Source organism: Equus caballus, chromosome 13 (assembly GCF_041296265.1).
Source record: "Equus caballus isolate H_3958 breed thoroughbred chromosome 13, TB-T2T, whole genome shotgun sequence".
NCBI lineage: Eukaryota > Metazoa > Chordata > Mammalia > Perissodactyla > Equidae > Equus > Equus caballus.
The window spans coordinates 2,172,839-2,190,782 of record NC_091696.1 but is presented as its reverse complement, the minus strand read 5'-3'; the positions used below and the strand labels follow the sequence as shown (position 1 = coordinate 2,190,782).

Below are 17,944 nucleotides of genomic sequence, written 5' to 3'. Positions count from 1 at the left end.
CGAAAAGTCTTTAGTACAGTGCCTGACGTACAGGAAAAGGTCACTGAGTGTAGACCATTTGCAAAAAACTTATTTGGAAATAATTATAGATTCCCAGGAAGTTTCAACAATAGTACAGAGAGGTCCCTTGGACTTTTCACCCAGCCTCCCCCAATGGTTGCATCTTACATAACTACAGCGCAGTAGCAAAACCAGGAGACGGACATTGGTACAATGTGCGTGTGTAGTTCTGTGTCATGTTGCCACCTGTGTAGATTCCTGTGACCACCGCTGCTATCAAGACACAGAACTGCTCCATCCACAAAGATCTCTCTCATGCTTCTCCTTCACGGTCAAGCTCAGCTCCCTCCCCTCTAACATCCCTAGCTCCTGGCAACCACTGATTGTTCCCTCCATCGCTATAATTTTGGCATCTCGATAATATTATATAAATGGAATCATACAGTATGTGACCTTTTGAGGCTGGCTTTTTCCACTCATCAGAATGCCCCAAGACACATCGATGTTGTTTCATGTTTCAGTAGTTCTCTCTTCCCAGCACTGCTGTAGCTGTGTCCTACAAATTTTGACATGTTGTCTTTTTTTGATGTAGTCTTCACTTTAAGACTCTTTGACTCATGATTATTTGGAATTGTATTGTTTAGTGTCTCAGAATTTAAACTTTTCTGGTTATTTTTGTTGCTGACTTCTAGTTTGAGTCCATTGTGGCCACAGAACACACTCTATATAATCTCATCTCTTTTAAATCTGTTGAGGTCTGCTGTATGGCCCTGGGTGTGGTCCGTCTTTGTATGCATTCCGTGGGCATTTGAAGAGAAGGGCTGTTCCGTTGTTGGGTGGCGTGTTCTGTAATGGCAGTTAGGCCCTGTTGGTTGATGGTGGTGTTGAGTTCTTCTGTATGCTTGCTGATTTTCTGTCTAGCTGTTTCATCAGTTATCGAGAAAAGGGATGTTGAAGTCTCCAACTATAATGGATTTTTCTATTTCCCCTTTCAGTTCCATCAATTTTTCCACATATTTTCACATATTTTACAGCTCTGTTATTTGGTGAACACACATTTAGGATTGCTGTCTTCTTGGTGGATTGACCTTTATAGTCAATATATAATGTCCTTCTCTGTCCTGGTAATCTCCTATTCTCTAAGTCTGCTTTATCTGACATTACTATACCCACTCCTGCTTTCTTTTGATTAATGTTTTGATGACATCTCTTTTTCCCTCCTTTTATTTTTGACTTAACCTGTCTCAGTATGTTTAAAATAAGCCTCTTCTAGACAGCATATGGTTGGATCATGATTTTTAATCTGCTTTGCCAATCTCTGTCTTCTAACAGGTTTGTTTAGATCGTTTACATTTAATATAATTCTTGCTATGTCTCCCATTTTATTTTGTGCGTGTGTGGCCGCATTACCGCTAGGCAGGGAAAGTCCTGGCCCTCCAGTCGGCTCCTCTGACAACCTGCCTCCTCCTCAGTGAGGTGGAGGCACAGTGCCTGCTGCAGCCTGGCCGGTCGAGGTCCAGGCTGCCCACTCAGCCTTTGCTGCAGGGGTGGGGCCCCGGTGTTTTCCGTGGTGTTTGCCTGGGATGCAGCAGTTACTGTCTGTAAGTTTTCTACCTTCTTAGGCTGCCCCTTTCCTGCTGGAGAGAGGAGGCTTTCCTTGTCTGTGCCCATTGGCTTGTCCAGGCCGTTGGCTTCTCCAGCACCCAGTCCAGGATATAGGAGGCGAAAGAGACCTGGAGGAACTCTCTGCACATTGTTCCTTGAGTCCTGAGTCCCTTGCTAGCCTGCCTTGTTCTCTCTACCTTTCTGAGTCTTCTTATGTTTGTCCTACGTACAGTGTCCAAGGTTTTGAGCTGTGCTGAGCAGGTGAATAGGGAAAAGTGAATGTACTCCATATTTCCCGAAGCAAATTCCCGTGGTTAGACTTCTTGTCTTTCCCAATGACTCTGCACCAACTAACTTATTCATTGCATGCTCATCAAGTGCCAGGAATCTCTCCTGCCCAGTAGGGACGCTGGCGTTCTTGCCAAGTGTGGATATGTGGCTGACATGCAGGCCTCCCTTGGTGGGACACGCACTTTGAATTGTCTTTCCAGTGGTGGGAGCTGGTTTTGCTCAGACACTGTCTCCCTTCTGAGCATGAGTCCTTGAAAGGAGAAGGATGTTTCCAAGATACCTGGCTGGTTAGGATGCAGGCAGATGCTGGAAGCCAGTTAGCTATGGCACAGCAGACCCCTGTGGGCGTTACCCAGCCGGGGCTGTGAGCACTGTTTTAACCTCGTGCTTTTCAGGCTGGGGGGCTCACAGGCTGGGGAGAAGCTTTTTCAGGTGAGGACATTGCAAACGATAATTAAAAATGCCCTACCATCACCGTTTCATGAAAGGACTAGATAAGTCCAAAATAGTAGGAAGGATAGAATTTCAAAGTACAGCATAGTTGTAGAAAGTGAATAAACTTAGTTTTGTGAAAAACTGACTACATAGTCTTTTTCTTCTCAATTCACCACAGATTGCTGAAAAACTGGTCCGCAGATGAATATTGGGGAACCACTGCCCTGACCAACTAGGCCTTAGTTGACAATAAGAATTTTAAATGGACATTAGCCTTTGATGAGTTTTAGTGATCTGTGGTGTGACAGGAATGGGCTTTCTCCTGTGGACATGGAGAATATGTGACATTGGCACCTTCCGGAGTTGCTGTTGACGGTGTGGATTTGTAGAGCAGTGTTTCTCCCTGGGGGTACCGTTGGCATGTTGGGTGGCAGAGTTCTTAGTTGGGTGAGATGGTCCTGCACCTAACAGGGCATTGACCCACCTAATCCCCACCCACTAGATGCCAGTAGGGCCTTTCAGTGCCCCTTACTGTGACATCCAGGCCTCCTCATCCCACCGCACACGCAGTGTCCTGACTGGGGACCAGGCAGCTCTTGAAATTCTTCTCCGTTTCATCTGGATGTTTGTGTGTACACTTTGTGTGTGCATGGGTGTGTGTGTGTGTGGTCCTTTTTTCCTTCAGTCGTTACACATGCAGAAGAGTGACGTGGACCTGATGAGGACGAAGCTTCGGCGCCTGGAAGAGGAGAACAGCCGAAAGGACCGGCAGATAGAGCAGCTTTTGGATCCGTCCCGAGTAAGTTGCTGGCTGGGCGGTGGTGGTGGTGCCCCCGCAGGAGGCGTGGGAGCCACAGGCTCCCCTTCTCAGACTAACGGGGGCGGCGGGGGGCTGAACTGCCTATTGTCTTCATGTCTCCATCCACTCACCACAGGGCACGGATTTTGTTCGGACTCTGGCAGAGAAAAGGCCTGATACCGGCTGGGTGAGTATAATCTCCAGCGAGACAGGCAAGCTTCCCACTGAAACCTGGCTTTAGACGCAGCCCGCGGGAGAGATGCCTCTTCTCCACCGCACTCTTACAAGAGGAGGAGCAGCTGTGGAGACGGCTCCAAACTGCCCACCCGCTCTCCACAGAGCCGCGGGGCCTGCAGAAGACGCCTCAGGGCTGGCAGGGGAGTGGGAGAGGCTGAGCAGGCCTGCCCTGATTGCCCCAAGGGCAAAAATGCGTTGTAGAAAAAGTAGTCATTGGGGGACTTCCCCTTCGTGCCTGAAAACACCATCCTTAGCAAGAGGCGCTGACGTACAACAGAGAAACGAAGCAGGAACAGAATAAAGACCTTAAAACACCTACGGATACCTCTCCTATATTATTTAATAACTCGTAACACATCGAATGGAACAAAATGATGGAAAATGGAGCCATTATATGATTAATGCTGTGGCAATAAACTATAGCAGTTGGAGAAAAAGGTACCACAATAAACCTCATATGAGTCAAGGAAGTACATTTTTTTAAAAAAATATGAAATGCTGAAAGAAAACTGGAAAGGATACGATTTTGAGATTATTGAACACAAAGAATAAAATAACATTAATGATATGATTAATGGATTTGATAGCATAAAATTAAAATTTATGATAAAATCCCCTAAGCCTGCGATGGATATCGGATCATGTAGTGGGGAGGCGGAGGACGTTTTGATCAATACAAGAGGATTTTCTCTCCAGAATGTATGGCGACTCCATACCAATCCATCAAGAAGAAAGCATTCTCTCTGAATAAACGATCAAAGCCTGGTTCTGTGCTCAGGACAGCGCAAAGTGCGTACTTAACTGCTTGAGAAGGAACCAGTGTGTTTCCACAAGAAAAGTTTTCAGATAATAGCAACTCTTAAATGTTGTGGAGTTGTAAAGTTTGCACATGTACATAGTCTCATTTGATTTCTCGTAATAGGGACTTCAATGCTCATTTTTAAAATCGGGAAACTGAGGCTAAGAGGTTCGCCCAGGTTGGGTTCGTATAAATGACGGTAGCTCTGAAGGCCGGGATGGTGTCTGTCTCCATCCCCGTCGTTCCTCTAGCAGTGAATACTTGAGGGACAGCCCCATCCTGAACTCCTGTGCAAAATAGACACACACGATGATGGGCAGGGCTGAGGAAACACGGCATCCTCAGAACTCAGTCGTTGCCTCGTAAGTTGTTCTGACCGTGCCCAGCATTCGTCTGACACTGCTCGTTTTAGACTACGTCTCAAGGAAAAAATCCCGGACAAAAAGCCTCTGGCACAGGATATTTATAGCTGCTCAATTTGGGGGGAATTGAGAAGCCATTCAAATTGGAATACCGCTACATCAAATATGGTTAGAAAAAACTTTTTAAAAAAAGAGTGTAAAACAGTACAGCTATGTTCAGAAATATCTACATGATTAATTTGGGTGAGGAGGTAGAATTCTGTAAATAATGGGCTCTTTGTATCTTTGTTGTTCTGATCCTGTGCGTGTTTTTTTTTATCAAAGTTGATTGAAAGTAGAAATTCCGGATGACAGGGCACATGCAGTTTTCATTCTAATACCATGGCCAAACCGCCCTTCACAGCGGCTGTGTCCTGGGATTGGACATGTCTGCTTGTCACCACATGTGCTCAGGAAACATCGGGCCACATGCACAAGGAGGACCGGCCGAGGTTTCTATGAGGGAGTGGTTGTGATAGCAAAGACGGGTCACGACTTAAACGTCTGTCGTGGAAGAGCGAGCCACTGCAGCGGGTCTGTTCGTCCTTTGGAGGAAGAGCGTAGGCATGCCATACTGGAACTAGCAGGCGTGGCCACCGAGGCGGCTTGTCGATTGGAAGAGACAAGTTGCAGAATGATATGTGTGGTCGGGTACCATTTATGCAAACAATGCTGCCCTTTCAGGGGCATGCGTGCCCACATGCACGCCTAGAATAAGGTCTAGAGAATGCACAGTGAGTGGACCCCAATATTAGTGGACAGGGGTAAGGTCAGAGAGTATACTTTCATCTATAGTGTTTTAAGGGTTTTTTTTACAGGAAACATATTGGTATATTACTGATATAATTTTAAATTACCTTAAAACCCAATGAAAAAGTAGTTTGGCTATTTAAAAAGAGAGAAAGGGATGTTCTTCCAGGAACAGAGGGTATTATCTCCCACAGTGATACACTAACAGAGAGAAGGGAGAGATGAGGGAGTGAGCGGGTGAGGGAGGTGCAGGACCTCGCCAGGCCTCTGTCCAGCTGTGCGCTGCCTCCCAGGGGAGTGCTGTGGACTGAGTTGTGGGCCAGGTGAGGGTTGTGATTCTCCTATCTGGGGACCGTGCTGGCTTCCTCGACAGTAACTGGTGAAGTGTCTTGTCCATTCTACCGAGCATGGAAGTGATGGAGGGAAGATGGCAGCTTTCGGGCATGCAGACCGTGGCTGCGTGCTGCCCCCTGGCACAGCTCCCCTCCCCGCGCTGTGCGCTGAGTAGGCAGGACGGTGGGCTCGCTCTTTGCTGCGCCTGTGCCCTAGAAGAGAAGCCAGCCCTTAAATGGGGGGGCGGGGGGGGGTGTTAAGGACAAGAGCGCTCCGATGGGATGACATGCGGGGGCTGCCAGATCAGCTGGTAGGGGGCACCTCACCCAGCCTGGGGACGGGACAGTCTGAGTCTCCGGAGGGCGAGGAAGGCCGCAGACGTGGAAACGGTCAACCTGAAGTGGTGGTGTTCTCTTGGCAGGTCGTTAATGGGCTAAAGCAGAGGATTCTCAAGCTGGAGCAGCAGTGCAAGGAGAAGGACAATGCTATCAAGTATGGAGACGTTGGGGGGCTGGCTGTGGGCCGTGGGCTCCAGGGGGCGCCTAGGCCTCGCCCACCTCAGTTGGCCGCGCTGACACGCGCGCCCCTCGTCCTGCCTGTGATTTCAGTATCAGTATCTGCTCTGTTTTCTCAGACCACGGCGTTAGTTCCCACCGCCGTCCTCTGTTCCACGTCCCTAGTCCCAGCTTCATCTTCCTACCAAAAAAACGAAAGTAAATATTAGCCGCCTCTTCCCGATGTCACTAAGGAACGGAATTTTCCTTTGGCCTTTCCTGTTCCGGTGACGTTTAAGAAATGCTTTCTGCCCTTAGTCCTCTGTGGATTCCTTTTTCCTCTGGTAGGACGTGTGTGGGTCTCGATACTGCCCGGGTGCCCCGACCTGTCCCCAGCTCTTCTCCGCCCTGCGCGCTCCTGGGTTGGCTTTGATGCGGCCGCACAGATCTCTTTCCTGTCGCTTTAGTGCAGAGGGAGGGTCTTTCCTAGCTGTGATGGAGTTTAAGGAAATCTGAGGTTCTGCTTTCTGTTGCCCCACATCTCCTCTTTATACAAAGTGCCCCCCTCCTTTGCTTCTTGCTGAAATTGTCGATTTAAACAGTTTTTATTTGCTGATTTCTTCTTTCAGAATCCCGAACTCTGTCCTTTACTTTCATTTCTCTGCTAGAGCTGTGTACCTAAAGTCTGTTAACCATGAGAACAGGACAAGGGGAGAAAATGACTCTTTCCTTTGTAAAACCGTCCTTCTCACCTACCCCCGAAGATGGCCTGTCCTCTCTGCCCCTGAGGTCTTTCTTCACGATTACCCCAGTTTTTTAAGGGCAGCCTCTTATTTAGTAAAGCATGTCTGTAGGGAGCCTGTCACCTCACCCTGGAAGGTAGCTGGTCCAACATGGAGGACGCCCTGTGGTGTGAGGAATTCCCTTGTCAGGCCCGGAACGAGTCCTGTGCAAGGCCCCCAACCAGCCGAGCGCCGACTCAGGCTTCCCTGCCCAGCGCGGTTCTCCTGCAAAGCCCTTCCTCTGATGGTCTAGAAACACTCTTACCCTTGTTCCGCCCCCGGGAACGCTGGCATGCCATGTTAACTCTGAACTTGGGTTTTTAGCAAACTGCAGACTGATATAAAGACCACTAACTTGGAAGAGATGAGGATTGCCATGGAGACGTATTACGAGGAGGTGTGTGCTGTCTGCCCAGTGGGGGCCGCGGGGTTGGAGGGTGTGGCTAGGGGCAGCTGCTGACCTGGGCCACGGCCCGGCTGCGCTGTGGGCACGCTGCCCTCCTGTTTCGTCTTCCCCTGCACGTGCATCACAGCCACTGAGTGCTTGCTTCCCTCCACTGGGCAGAAATCGGGAGTCTGGTTACAGTTTTGTCAGAGGAGGGTCTGCCTGCTCACTTTGTATTTTAATGCGTTTCCATTTGTTACCTGCAGATTCACCGTCTCCAGACTCTGTTGGCAACTTCTGAACCTACGGGAAGAAAGTACGGTTTCTCCTTTGGGAGCCCTGTCCCCTGGGTTGTCCTCGTGTTCAGCTGCTCTAGAGGCAGCACAGTCACTCCCTGGAGGCCGCGTCCGGTGCCCTCAGCTCGAGCAGCACCGGCCCGCGCCTGTGTCCTTGATGGGGGAGTGGCCACGTGTCTGGCTGGGGTGTCACAGGTGTGCTGACTGCCCCCGGCACGCTCAGTGCTTGTGCTTGAAGCGTTCACACTGCCTAACAGCCCCAGCTTAGGGTTAGAAAACGCTGGTTTCAAAGCAGGTCTTCCTTCTCGGAGGACGTTTAATACCAAGGACAAGCTCATTCTGCCAAGTCAGTTTCTGAGGAGAGACATCATGGTTTCCTTATGGCGTAGATTCCCCTGACCCCTTCCTGAACCATCTCAGGCTTTCAACACACCATGGAAGGAGCGACCCCTTTCCATGGATTTGGGCGCGTAGCTGGTCTGCAGTAGATTCCTGACGTTTGTCGAGTGTTTACACTCTGCCGGGCCTGGTCTGCCCTTTTTGCCCCTTCCCTCGGTAGTTTCAAGTGCGTTGGCAAATTTTTCCTGTAAAGGGCCGGTAGTAATTATGGTCCGTTCTCGTTATTCGCAGCAGTGGTGTCCTTAAAGTCTCTGCGAGCCCTGAATTGGCAAATACTGAAGCGCTGCGCCTGGGGGTCCGGGGTCAGGTTCCCATGAGCCTCTGGCCACCACATTCTCGTCAGCGGTCAATACATAACCTTTGTACGTGTGTTTCTGTTAAACACACCTTGTGAGGTTTATGTTGTTAACTCATTGACATTGGACTCGCACCCACAGCGCTGTGACTCAGGCCTGAGAGAGGCTCGTCTGACACGCGTGTTTTCTCCGTGAGGCCCGTCCCAGCCTTCTCACACTCAGGAGCTCCAGCCCGCGCTCCAGCACCATGCGGGAGCGCCGTTTTATTTACTTATTTTTTTACTTATTTTATTGAGGTCATATTGGCTTATAACCCTGTATAATTTCAGGTGTACATTCTCATATGTCAGCTTCCATATAGACTGCATCGTGCTCACCACCAATAGTCTAGTTTTTGTCTGTCACTGTACATATGTTTGGGGGCCACTTTAAACAGCAAAATCACCAAAATCACAAAAACGTGAAAAGCATGCACTAAATAGATGGTGAAAACGACACTTGTTGACAGTGCAGTAGCTGGAATTAGAAGCCGGAGCGGTGCATTGTCAGCCTCAGCCGGGAATGTGCCCAGCAGGCGACTCCAGTTCTTTGCCACTCTGCCCACATTCACGAGTGACCAGGAGAGTGCCACACGTGTTGATTAGGAGGTTACAGGTTCACTTTAGCAAGTAGGTGAATTTGCAAATATGGAATCAGTGAATAATGAGGATCAACTATCTTAGACTGTGTGGGATGAGAGACAAAATCAAAACTATTATATAGGTACTTATGTAACAAGAGAGAAAATAAATTTCCTTAGATTTCTTAGTGATAGAATTTAAAATATATTACTGGTAAGTGAATACAATATTTTGTTATGCAGGTTTACTAACGAGAAGAATGGAGTTCTGTTTTGGGGGATAACACTTTGCTTATTTGGGGTTCAAAGTTCGTGTTCCCTATTCAACTGCAAATATTCACCTACAGAAACCACTCTGAGCCATGGACAGGCGCCCCAGGCCCTCATGTGCCCACTCCTCACTGAAGACGTTTGTGAAGCCAGTTTAGAGCCCCAAACCTTAGCCGCTTGGTTTTGTTGTCCCTAGGCCTCCAGTGGAGAAGAAAATCAGCCTGAAAAGGCAGAAGAAGATGAGCAGCGCCCTCCTGAGCTTGTCCCGGAGCGTCCAGGAGCTCACGGAGGAGAACCAGAGCCTGAAGGAGGACCTGGACCGCGTGCTGAGCAGCTCCCCCACCATCTCCAAGACAAAGGGTATCTGCCCGAGAGCCACCCAAGGAGGGAGACACTAGGAGAGAGGTGGCGTCTCTTGTTCTTGGAGGGAAGACGTGGGGTAGCGGCCATGGGGGATCGTGGCCCTTCCTTCCTCCCAACCCCCAGGGCCCTGTTGCGTTGGCCACAGCCGCGGGTACAGCCCGCTGGGCAACGCTGCCGGAAGCGTAGTGAGCACCTGCTGCGTGCCACTCTGCTCTGGGTGCTGGAGACAGAGCAGTGGAGGAGAGTGTGCAGCCTCCCTCGTGGAGGTGACACCATCGCAGGGAGGGCGAGGAGAAGCCAGCGGGTCCAGTGTGGGTCAGGTGGGAATGAGTGCTATGGAGCCAGTTAAAGGAGGGCAGGAGGCAGCAGCTCAGGGCGGTGGCATGCACCTGTGAGTGGGTCTTCAGGGAAGGCCCCACCGAGACAGTGACAGCCGCGCACAGTCTGAGAGAGCTGAGGGACAGCTGTGCTGATGGCCGGGGGAAGGGCACTCCAGGCCCCATGTGTGCCCGGCATGTTTGAGGACCAGCAAGGTGGCCCCTGTGCCCAGCGTAGGGAAGCAGTGGAGAGTGGCAGCAATGAAGACAGAGAAGCGGTGGGCCAGATGGAGTGTAGGGCCTTGAAGGCCACTCCAGAACCAGGGGTTTGAGCAAAGGTGAGAAGCGTCTGCCTTGTTCTTGGAGACCTTGCTTCTGTGCCCAGTGGACTGTGTAGCAAAGGGGCCTGGAAGACGAAAGCTTTTGTGGTGGCCTCGAGGAGCTGCTGGTGGCCGGGACCAAGTGGTCCCACAGTGGTGAGAGGTTCCAGGTGCGTCTTGGAGATCAGGTGTCGCCTGTGAGAAAAGGGAGGAGACAGGCTCCAAGGTCTTTATCTGAGCAGCTGCAGGGACCGGTGTGGGGAGAGGGGCCAGGGCAAGTCTGTGGTGGGTCACAGATGTCAGGGGGAGGCTGGACGTATCAATAAGTCAGGGCAGAGGCCCCTCGTGGGCAGCAGTGAACACGTGACCCAGGTGAGATTCACATCACCTCGGGAGTGAGCAGAGAAGAGCCAAAGAGGGGACCAAGGGGCTAGGAGGTGACAGGAGTGGCCAGCGAGGCGGCCAGTACAGCCAGGGGCACGTGGGGCCTGATAGCCCGGCGAGGGGAGCTTGGGACGGAAGGAGCAGGGCGGGTGTGCTGCCGTTCAGGAGGATGAAGACTCGGAGTAAGCTTTAGAGTCGGCAGGGTGAGGTCATGGGCGACCTTGAGAAGAACCATCTTAATGGGCTGGTGGGGCCAAGCCCACCCGGGGTAGAATCTGGACAGCATGTCACACTGAGGCCTCCAGAGACCACTCGTGTTGACGGCTCCGCAGAGGCAGGGAACTGAGGCTCCTTCACTGCGAGAGGCTCCCAGATCACAGGAGCCTGCCAGGCGTGGTTTTCCGGCTTTGCTGTGGCTCCATGGGCTGTGCCAGCCTGCGAAGGGGAGGCTCTCAGGCTGGTGGTCCAGGCTGGGGGCTCTGTGGAGGTGGTTGTACAGCGTGTCTTAAAATCCCGTTGCTTCCACTAGGTTACATGGAGTGGAGTAAGCCCCGGCTGCTTCGACGGATCTCGGAGCTGGAAAAAGTGAGTCACACGCCTCTCAGCGTCACCTCCCTCATTCGGGACCTGCCCACGCTTCAGGAGTAGCTGGAGACTTAGAAAGTGGGGACAGAAACAAGGGGCTTTGCTCGTAGGACTGAGGGAGGTAGCACTGAATGTGGGAGCGTGCCCGGCTGCCAGACGGTGCACAGCACAGCTGGCAAGGGAGGCGCCTCGCCGTGCAGACGAGCTGAGAGTCACGGCCTGCCGTCCCTCGTGTCACTGACGGCAAAGCCGTCGCACGACGCAGCGTCGGACTTCCGCGTGTAGCTGTGGGTGGATGCCAATGTAGAGGGACCATAGAGCCTTTCAGAAATCCAGCCGGACGCACACCCGTGGGCTGTTTACAGTCACTTACCAGACTCTTCTCTCCAAAACTCTGCTTGTCCACACTTCGCCAACCGCAAAGTTGGGGCATTCCCATTTCCTCACCTGCCCCGTGTGAATTTGAAACGGGTAGTCAGTCTGCTTCTGCTGAAGGTGGGTGGAGGTGTCGACTCCTGCTGAGTAGATGGTGAAAAGTTGGGGCTGTCACGTCGTTCGACTGAGCAGAGTGAACCTGGAGGGGACTTTTTTTTTTTTTTAACCAGTAAACCAAATTATTTATTTCTCTTAATTTTTTTAACTCTTGTTAAGTCATATTCATCAATTCCCATGTAGCCCATCTTAAAGTTAATACCAAAAATACTCAAATATAGAGCAACATCTACAGGTTTTAAAATGTGGGATATTATTAATTAACGCTGTCTGACAAATTCAGCGTAATTGAAAATAACCAGTGGAGACATTTTTTAAAAATTAATTTCACATAGGTACAAAGCAGAAAGTTTATCTAAATTGTGGATATTTTAAGCAAAAAGCCCGTTAGGAGAGAAAGGCCTCCAGAGGTGGTCCAGATGCCCTGTGGGGCAGTGCTTTTCCAGTCCCCGTGGGAATCTGAGGGTGCTTGGTGTCTCCTAGCCAGCCAGCTGGCTTGTCATATAAGACCGAAAGCATAGGGTGAAAATTCCAGAAATTCTGGGGAAATAATAGGGTCCGTGAGCAAGAAGTAAAGTAGTTTATGACGTCTCCTCCCCGCACGCCCTTTGCTCTCAGGGTTGTTAGTGGCCCTGCCACGTCCTGCCCCAGCTGGGGTCTGCGCTCTCCTGCTCAAGTGCAAGAGAAGTGTGCTGGGTAGGGCGCTCCTCCACTGCCCGCAGAACCCTGAGGCAGGAGAATCGTCCCCAGGTTTCTCAGGTCACACAGAGCCTTTCCCATCCCCTTGCCTGAGATGAGTTTCCTGTTGGTCAGCGTCTCTTTTCTGGGTTCCATAAACAGAAGGTGAAGTAAGAAATAACATCTAACAGATGCCTATGTTGCCCCCAGAAAATAAGTTTGATGGAAAGCCCAAAGTCTCCCGCTTCGGAAGTGGTCCAGGCAGGCTTCCCGGCTGACTCTTCGTCCAGCTCCACCGTGCACAGGCAGCCGCGATCCGACCGCCACGAGGAGGGCGAGCGTCTCCGGGGGGCCGTGAAAAGTCTGAAGGGCGAGCGGAACGCCCTGCAAAGCCAGCTGCAGGAGAAAGAGTACGTGGGCTGAGGCGTCTCCTGAGGGGCTGCTTTCTGTTGACGTGTACTGTCGCTAGTGTGAACTGGAGAAAGATGCTCAGCTCAGAGTAGTGATTGCAAGTATTTTTATATGATTCTAAGACTTCTTATATTTTGCTTCTGAAATAAAGGCAGCTTTAGTGGTAAAAAGGAGACATTAATTGGCCATATTATGTAATTAAAAGAGTGTAGGGGGCTGCCATTTAAATCTCTTTATGTTGAATTCCAGAGGGATTTCCAAATTCTTTTTTAGAGAAGAATGGACTTTCATTGATTTGTGTAAAATAGGCCATCAATTAGATCTTATGCAGAGTGGTTTAAAGATTCAGTAATATGCTTATGACGTTCCATCTGTATATCAAATAAGACATAAATGCTGTGAAGTATTCAGTGTGGCTCTAAGAATGAAAAGCTAAGCCGCAAGAATTTGCTTATCCACTGTTTGTTCTCCAGTGTCTTGATCTGTAGCCCACTTCGAATGCACCTGTCTCCTTCCCTCACTGTTTATTTGTGGCTTCTCTAGTCGCAGTCCTGTCATGAGTAAGCTAAACCCATGCATTCCTGAGGTGGTGTTTCTCTCTCAGACTTGCTACTCAGAGTGTGGCCTGGGAAGCCAGCAGCCTCAGCATCACCTGGGAGCTGGTTAGAGAGGCAGAGCCTCAGGCCCTGCCCACCTGGGAGCTGGTTAGAGAGGCAGAGCCTCAGACCCCGCCCACCTGGGAGCTGGTTAGAGAGGCAGAGCCTCAGGCCCCGCCCACCTGGGAGCTGGTTAGAGAGGCAGAGCCTCAGACCCCGCCCACCTGGGAGCTGGTTAGAGAGGCAGAGCCTCAGACCCCGCCCACCTGGGAGCTGGTTAGAGAGGCAGAGCCTCAGGCCCCGCCCACCTGGGAGCTGGTTAGAGAGGCAGAGCCTCAGGCCCCGCCCACCTGGGAGCTGGTTAGAGAGGCAGAGCCTCAGGCCCCGCCCACCTGGGAGCTGGTTAGAGAGGCAGAGCCTCAGGCCCCGCCCACCTGGGAGCTGGTTAGAGAGGCAGAGCCTCAGGCCCCGCCCACCTGGGAGCTGGTTAGAGAGGCAGAGCCTCAGGCCCCGCCCACCTGGGAGCTGGTTAGAGAGGCAGAGCCTCAGGCCCCGCCCACCTGGGAGCTGGTTAGAGAGGCAGAGCCTCAGGCCCCGCCCACCTGGGAGCTGGTTAGAGAGGCAGAGCCTCAGGCGGGCCCAGATCTGAGTCTGAGTCTGCAGCTGAGACCCCCTGGTAGCTCAGGGTGGTGTGGGTCTGAGAAGGCCTCACCAGCTGACTCCTGGCCTCCTCAGTTCTGCTGCCTTCTGTTTATAGCAGAAGGCAAATCCCCTCACACTCCACCGTTCTTTCACCTCCAGTCAAAGTCTACTACAGCATCTACATGAATTGGTAGATTCTTGTAAAAACTAGTATTTCATGAAGAATTTTAAAAATTAGGCTAGTCATTTTGAAGAGTAAGTAAGGTCTGTGATTATCTCTCAAGCTATCACATGGCATGGTGATAGTTTCCATTTATTGAGCCCTGACTAGGTGACAGGGACCCTGCTAAACGCAGGGTTTTATCTCCTTCACATGGAGATTAACAGGACCTTGAAACGTTAGGTCACCACACAGTAAGCAGTGGGACTGAGATGCAGGCAGAGGTCTCGTTTTAAAGCCACGTCCTTGGCCACGTGTCACCCGGGTCACCCCCACCCCTACCCCGCGCTGCCATCCATCCAGGCCTCAGCTCAGGCACACCTCCAATTTCCCGGCCCCGGACAGTCGCTGGCCCCCAGCAGGGGCTCAGTAAACACCTGAAGGAAGGCCCGCCTGGGCGTCGGGACTCGCGGGTCTGTGCTTGGTTCTGTGTAGTTACAAGAAGTGCCTTTCCTTGTCCTCTGCTCCTGTCGTCTGTCCACCGTCATAAGCGAGGATGTTGGACTGCGTTGTTTCTCTGAAAGCTCCTCCTGCTGTGTGGCGCTCGGCGTAACTGTGATCTTTTGTTTAATGCACTTGAAATGTCTCTGGTTCTGTATGCTCAGGTTGGAAGTGAAGCAGCTGCTGCAGACAAAGGCTGACTTACAGAAGGAGCTGGGAAACATGAAGGAAGGTGAGAAGGAGAGAAGAGAAAGAGAGGAGGCTTTGAGGTGAGTGAACCGAGAGTCAGAGTGTTTAGGGGACACGCGCAGTCCCACGCTCTTCCTGCCGCCCCTGCTACCCTCCCCTCCGTTCTCAGCAGCCTCTGGAGTGGTCTTTACAGCACTCCAGCCTGACTAAGGCACTCCTCTTGCTGAGATCTTTCAGTGCCTTTTTGTTTCCTTCTGAGTCAAAATCCAAACTCTGGGGAAAGGTTCTTCATAATGAGGCCAGTGTTTGTCTCTCTGGCGTTACGGCCAACTCCTCCGTGTGCATCCTCCACCCCAGCCGTGTCCACTGTGGGCGATCTCAGCCTGCACCCTGGTTCCACACCTCTGCTCCAGACTCAGCCCAGCTGTCAGTTCCCTCCTCGGGATGGTTGCCTCCCGCACTCAACGTCATCCCTTCACAATAGCCAAAAAGTGGAAACCACCCAAACGTCCATCAGCTGAGGAATAGATAAAACAGCTAAGTGTATCCATACAAAGGAATGAGGGTCTGACGCTACAACACAGATGGACCTCGGAAACCTTATGCTCAGTGGAGGAAGCCAACGGCAAAGGCCTCCTATCGTGTGGTACTGAAATGTCCAGCGCAGACAAACCCATAGAGACAGAAAGACGAGTGGCTGCCACGGGCTAGGGGAGGGGAAATGGGGAGTGACTGACAGGTATGGGGCTTCTTTTTGGGGTGATAGAAATATTCTGGAATTAGGTAGTATTGATGGTTGCACGACATTGTGGATATACTAAAAACTACTTGTTGACTTTAGAATAGTGAATTTTATGTTATATGAATTTCATCTCCATTTAAAAAATGCCCAAAATAGTAGATTAGAAATCTGAGCAGAAATATTTAGCACTCAGCATAATTAGTAAGACACAGATTACTGAAATGAATGTTATTTTCAGGAAAAGTGTGACTAGGTTTTGTCAGAAGGCTGGAATTAAGGTAAGTCAGAAAGGCAGGTACACAGTGAAGAATTCTTTCTACTTTGCCTTTAAAATCTGTAGCAAGGACATAAGTTGTGTTTCCTTCCATTCACATTGCTTGTTGAAAACCCCAAATGAGACCTCACTGCTCGTCATTCAGGCACTCAGTATATTTTCGGTTCTTACCAGGGGCCGGAGTGGCGCTTGGCCCTGGGAACCCCGAGTCCCTGCCCTTGGGGAGCTCCAGGCCAACGAGGCGAGCGGAGACAGCGCTGTCCTGCAGCGGGGTCCCTGGGGCCATGCCCAGGTGCAGTGGGTGGTGTACCCCACAGTGCTCTGGGCGAGGTGTCCCTGCCGCCTCTGCAGGCTGCCCTCCCTGCTGTCGCATGTGGACGTCTCACAGTGTGATGACCAGTCAGGGGTCATCTTTTCCCTTCCCACTTTAGAGAGGAAATTCAGACACTTACCAAGAAGTTTCAAGAGCTGGTAGAACTCAAGAAAGAAGAGAAAGACGACGTCCCGGAAGTCACTCCTGAGGTATGGTGGGTGTTTTCCGCCTCCCGTTCAGGCATGGTGGCTGCGCAGCCAAGCCGTGCTGGCGCTGACGGTTTACATACCCAGGGTTTTTCCAGACCCCGGCACTCACGGTCTGGTTTCCTTTGATCATCACAGTCGGTTTCTGTGAATTGTGTGTTTTGAATCCCAGAGTTCTGGGCGCATCGATTGTCAGTTAACTGACTTTTGGAACTAGTATTCACATCTTGGATATTTAAACTGGTGAGTGAAGATCTTCGCAAAACTTCAAATATACAAAAAGTTTACCCCACGGGGGCTGTCCGTTAGGAGGTGAGGAGGAGTTCGAGAGGGCCTTGGGGGGAAGGGACGGCACGAGCACTCAGTGAGGACCTCCTGTGCCCGCCCTGTGTGCTGGGGGAATGCGACACTGACACAGGCCTGGCGGGTGGTACTTGGCGTGGCCAGGCGCATCTCGTGCCCTCTGCTCCTTCCTGGGCGTGGCACGGGTTTCGGCGTGGAATGAAACGGCCCCTTCCCTCTGCAGGACCTTGGGCAGCTGAGAGGCAAGTCTAGGCCGACTGTGCTCCTGTCCCTGTCCCCTCGCTCCCTCCATTTATATGGACATGAAGGTGGTCTTTGTGGCCGTGAGGGGTTCCCCTGGCACCTCCCTGGAGGTCCCCACTGGCCCAGTGCTACCTGCACTTGGAATTCTGATAGCTAGAATGTACCTCCTCACTAATCCTTTTTTCCAGTTAATGGAGTCTTCAGATGGCAGATAAAGTCTGATATCTGCTAACACGAAAAACAAGTAACAGAAGTATTAAAACCCCGTGGCTGCAGTTTGCTCCACGAGGAGCCTATGCGTGGATGTATGATAGGTAAAACCAGCTTGGTGTGCGGTGTGTCTGCAACGAGCGCCTGTTGGAGGTGGGGGAGTCTATGCAGCAGCCTCGCTGCGGTCCCTTTTCTGTGACCCTCTTTCTGCTCGAAAAAGATTGGAGTCGCACCTGGGGAATCCACCAGGATGGCGGGTCTTTACCCAGCACACGTTTTAGCCAACAAGCTGTGTGGCTTCAGAAAGCAACGTACTGTTTCTGCTGCGTCTTACTGTAGCAAGTGGCCTGAAGAGGCTGCTGTTGGCGACCAGGAGGAGGGGCCTTGTCAGGCCGCACAGCTGAGGTATCTGCTGATGGTCGAAAATAAAAGAGTTTTGTTTTTAGACTCTGGATTGGCTTCCCTCTTCCAAGGTGGGCTTGTTTAGCTGGAGTCTTAATTTTAAGGCCAGTTCTTTTAGCGTGACACCACGTGTCCTTCAGCTCTAGTACCAGCGGGGAGAAGAGAGGAGCTAAAAGTTAGGGAATTTGGAGGAGCTGAGGAGCACATCTGTAATTACAAGTTGAGACAAACCACAGCACTACCGAGTAGGCAGAAGAAAGGCGGTTTTCATGGTGCATGGTAGCTGGTGCCCCCGGGCATTGTACAGTGGCCCTGATCTCGCGTGTCCTGCTGGCCAGGCGTGAGGATTGGACAGTGTGAGTCCATCTCAGTCCCCTCGGAGACTGCTTTTGCTGTTCAGTACAGTAACTTTTTGTGTCATC

General features: G+C 51.3%; 1 protein-coding gene and 1 long non-coding RNA gene across 19 annotated transcripts in view; one reads left to right on the top strand and one right to left on the bottom strand.

Annotated features, from left to right (window-relative positions):
- The window catches only part of IQCE (IQ motif containing E), a 45,647-nt gene that overhangs the window by 12,752 nt on the left and 14,951 nt on the right, over positions 1-17,944 (top strand). For 13 of the 18 annotated variants that reach the window (XR_011424241.1, XR_011424239.1, XR_011424238.1 and 10 more), the window contains 10 exons: positions 3,017-3,130; positions 3,267-3,317; positions 6,072-6,142; positions 7,251-7,323; positions 7,578-7,627; positions 9,388-9,551; positions 11,105-11,160; positions 12,541-12,740; positions 14,805-14,909; positions 16,277-16,367. Coding sequence is in view for 14 of the 18 variants with exons in the window: in XM_023655173.2 (XP_023510941.2) it covers positions 3,017-3,130; positions 3,267-3,317; positions 6,072-6,142; positions 7,251-7,323; positions 7,578-7,627; positions 9,388-9,551; positions 11,105-11,160; positions 12,541-12,740; positions 14,805-14,909; positions 16,277-16,367 (975 nt within the window). In the remaining 4 variants the exon portion in view is untranslated. The remainder of the gene's footprint in view (positions 1-3,016; positions 3,131-3,266; positions 3,318-6,071; positions 6,143-7,250; positions 7,324-7,577; positions 7,628-9,387; positions 9,552-11,104; positions 11,161-12,540; positions 12,741-14,804; positions 14,910-16,276; positions 16,368-17,944) is intronic. The other 5 variants (XM_070230685.1, XM_070230682.1, XM_070230678.1 and 2 more) reach the window with 1 other exon arrangement.
- On the bottom strand, positions 11,883-17,071 carry LOC111776171 (uncharacterized). Its single transcript, XR_002812117.2, has 3 exons — positions 16,298-17,071; positions 13,688-14,853; positions 11,883-13,393 (listed from the first exon to the last, which is right to left on the bottom strand). It is a non-coding gene; the product is annotated as an uncharacterized lncRNA (long non-coding RNA).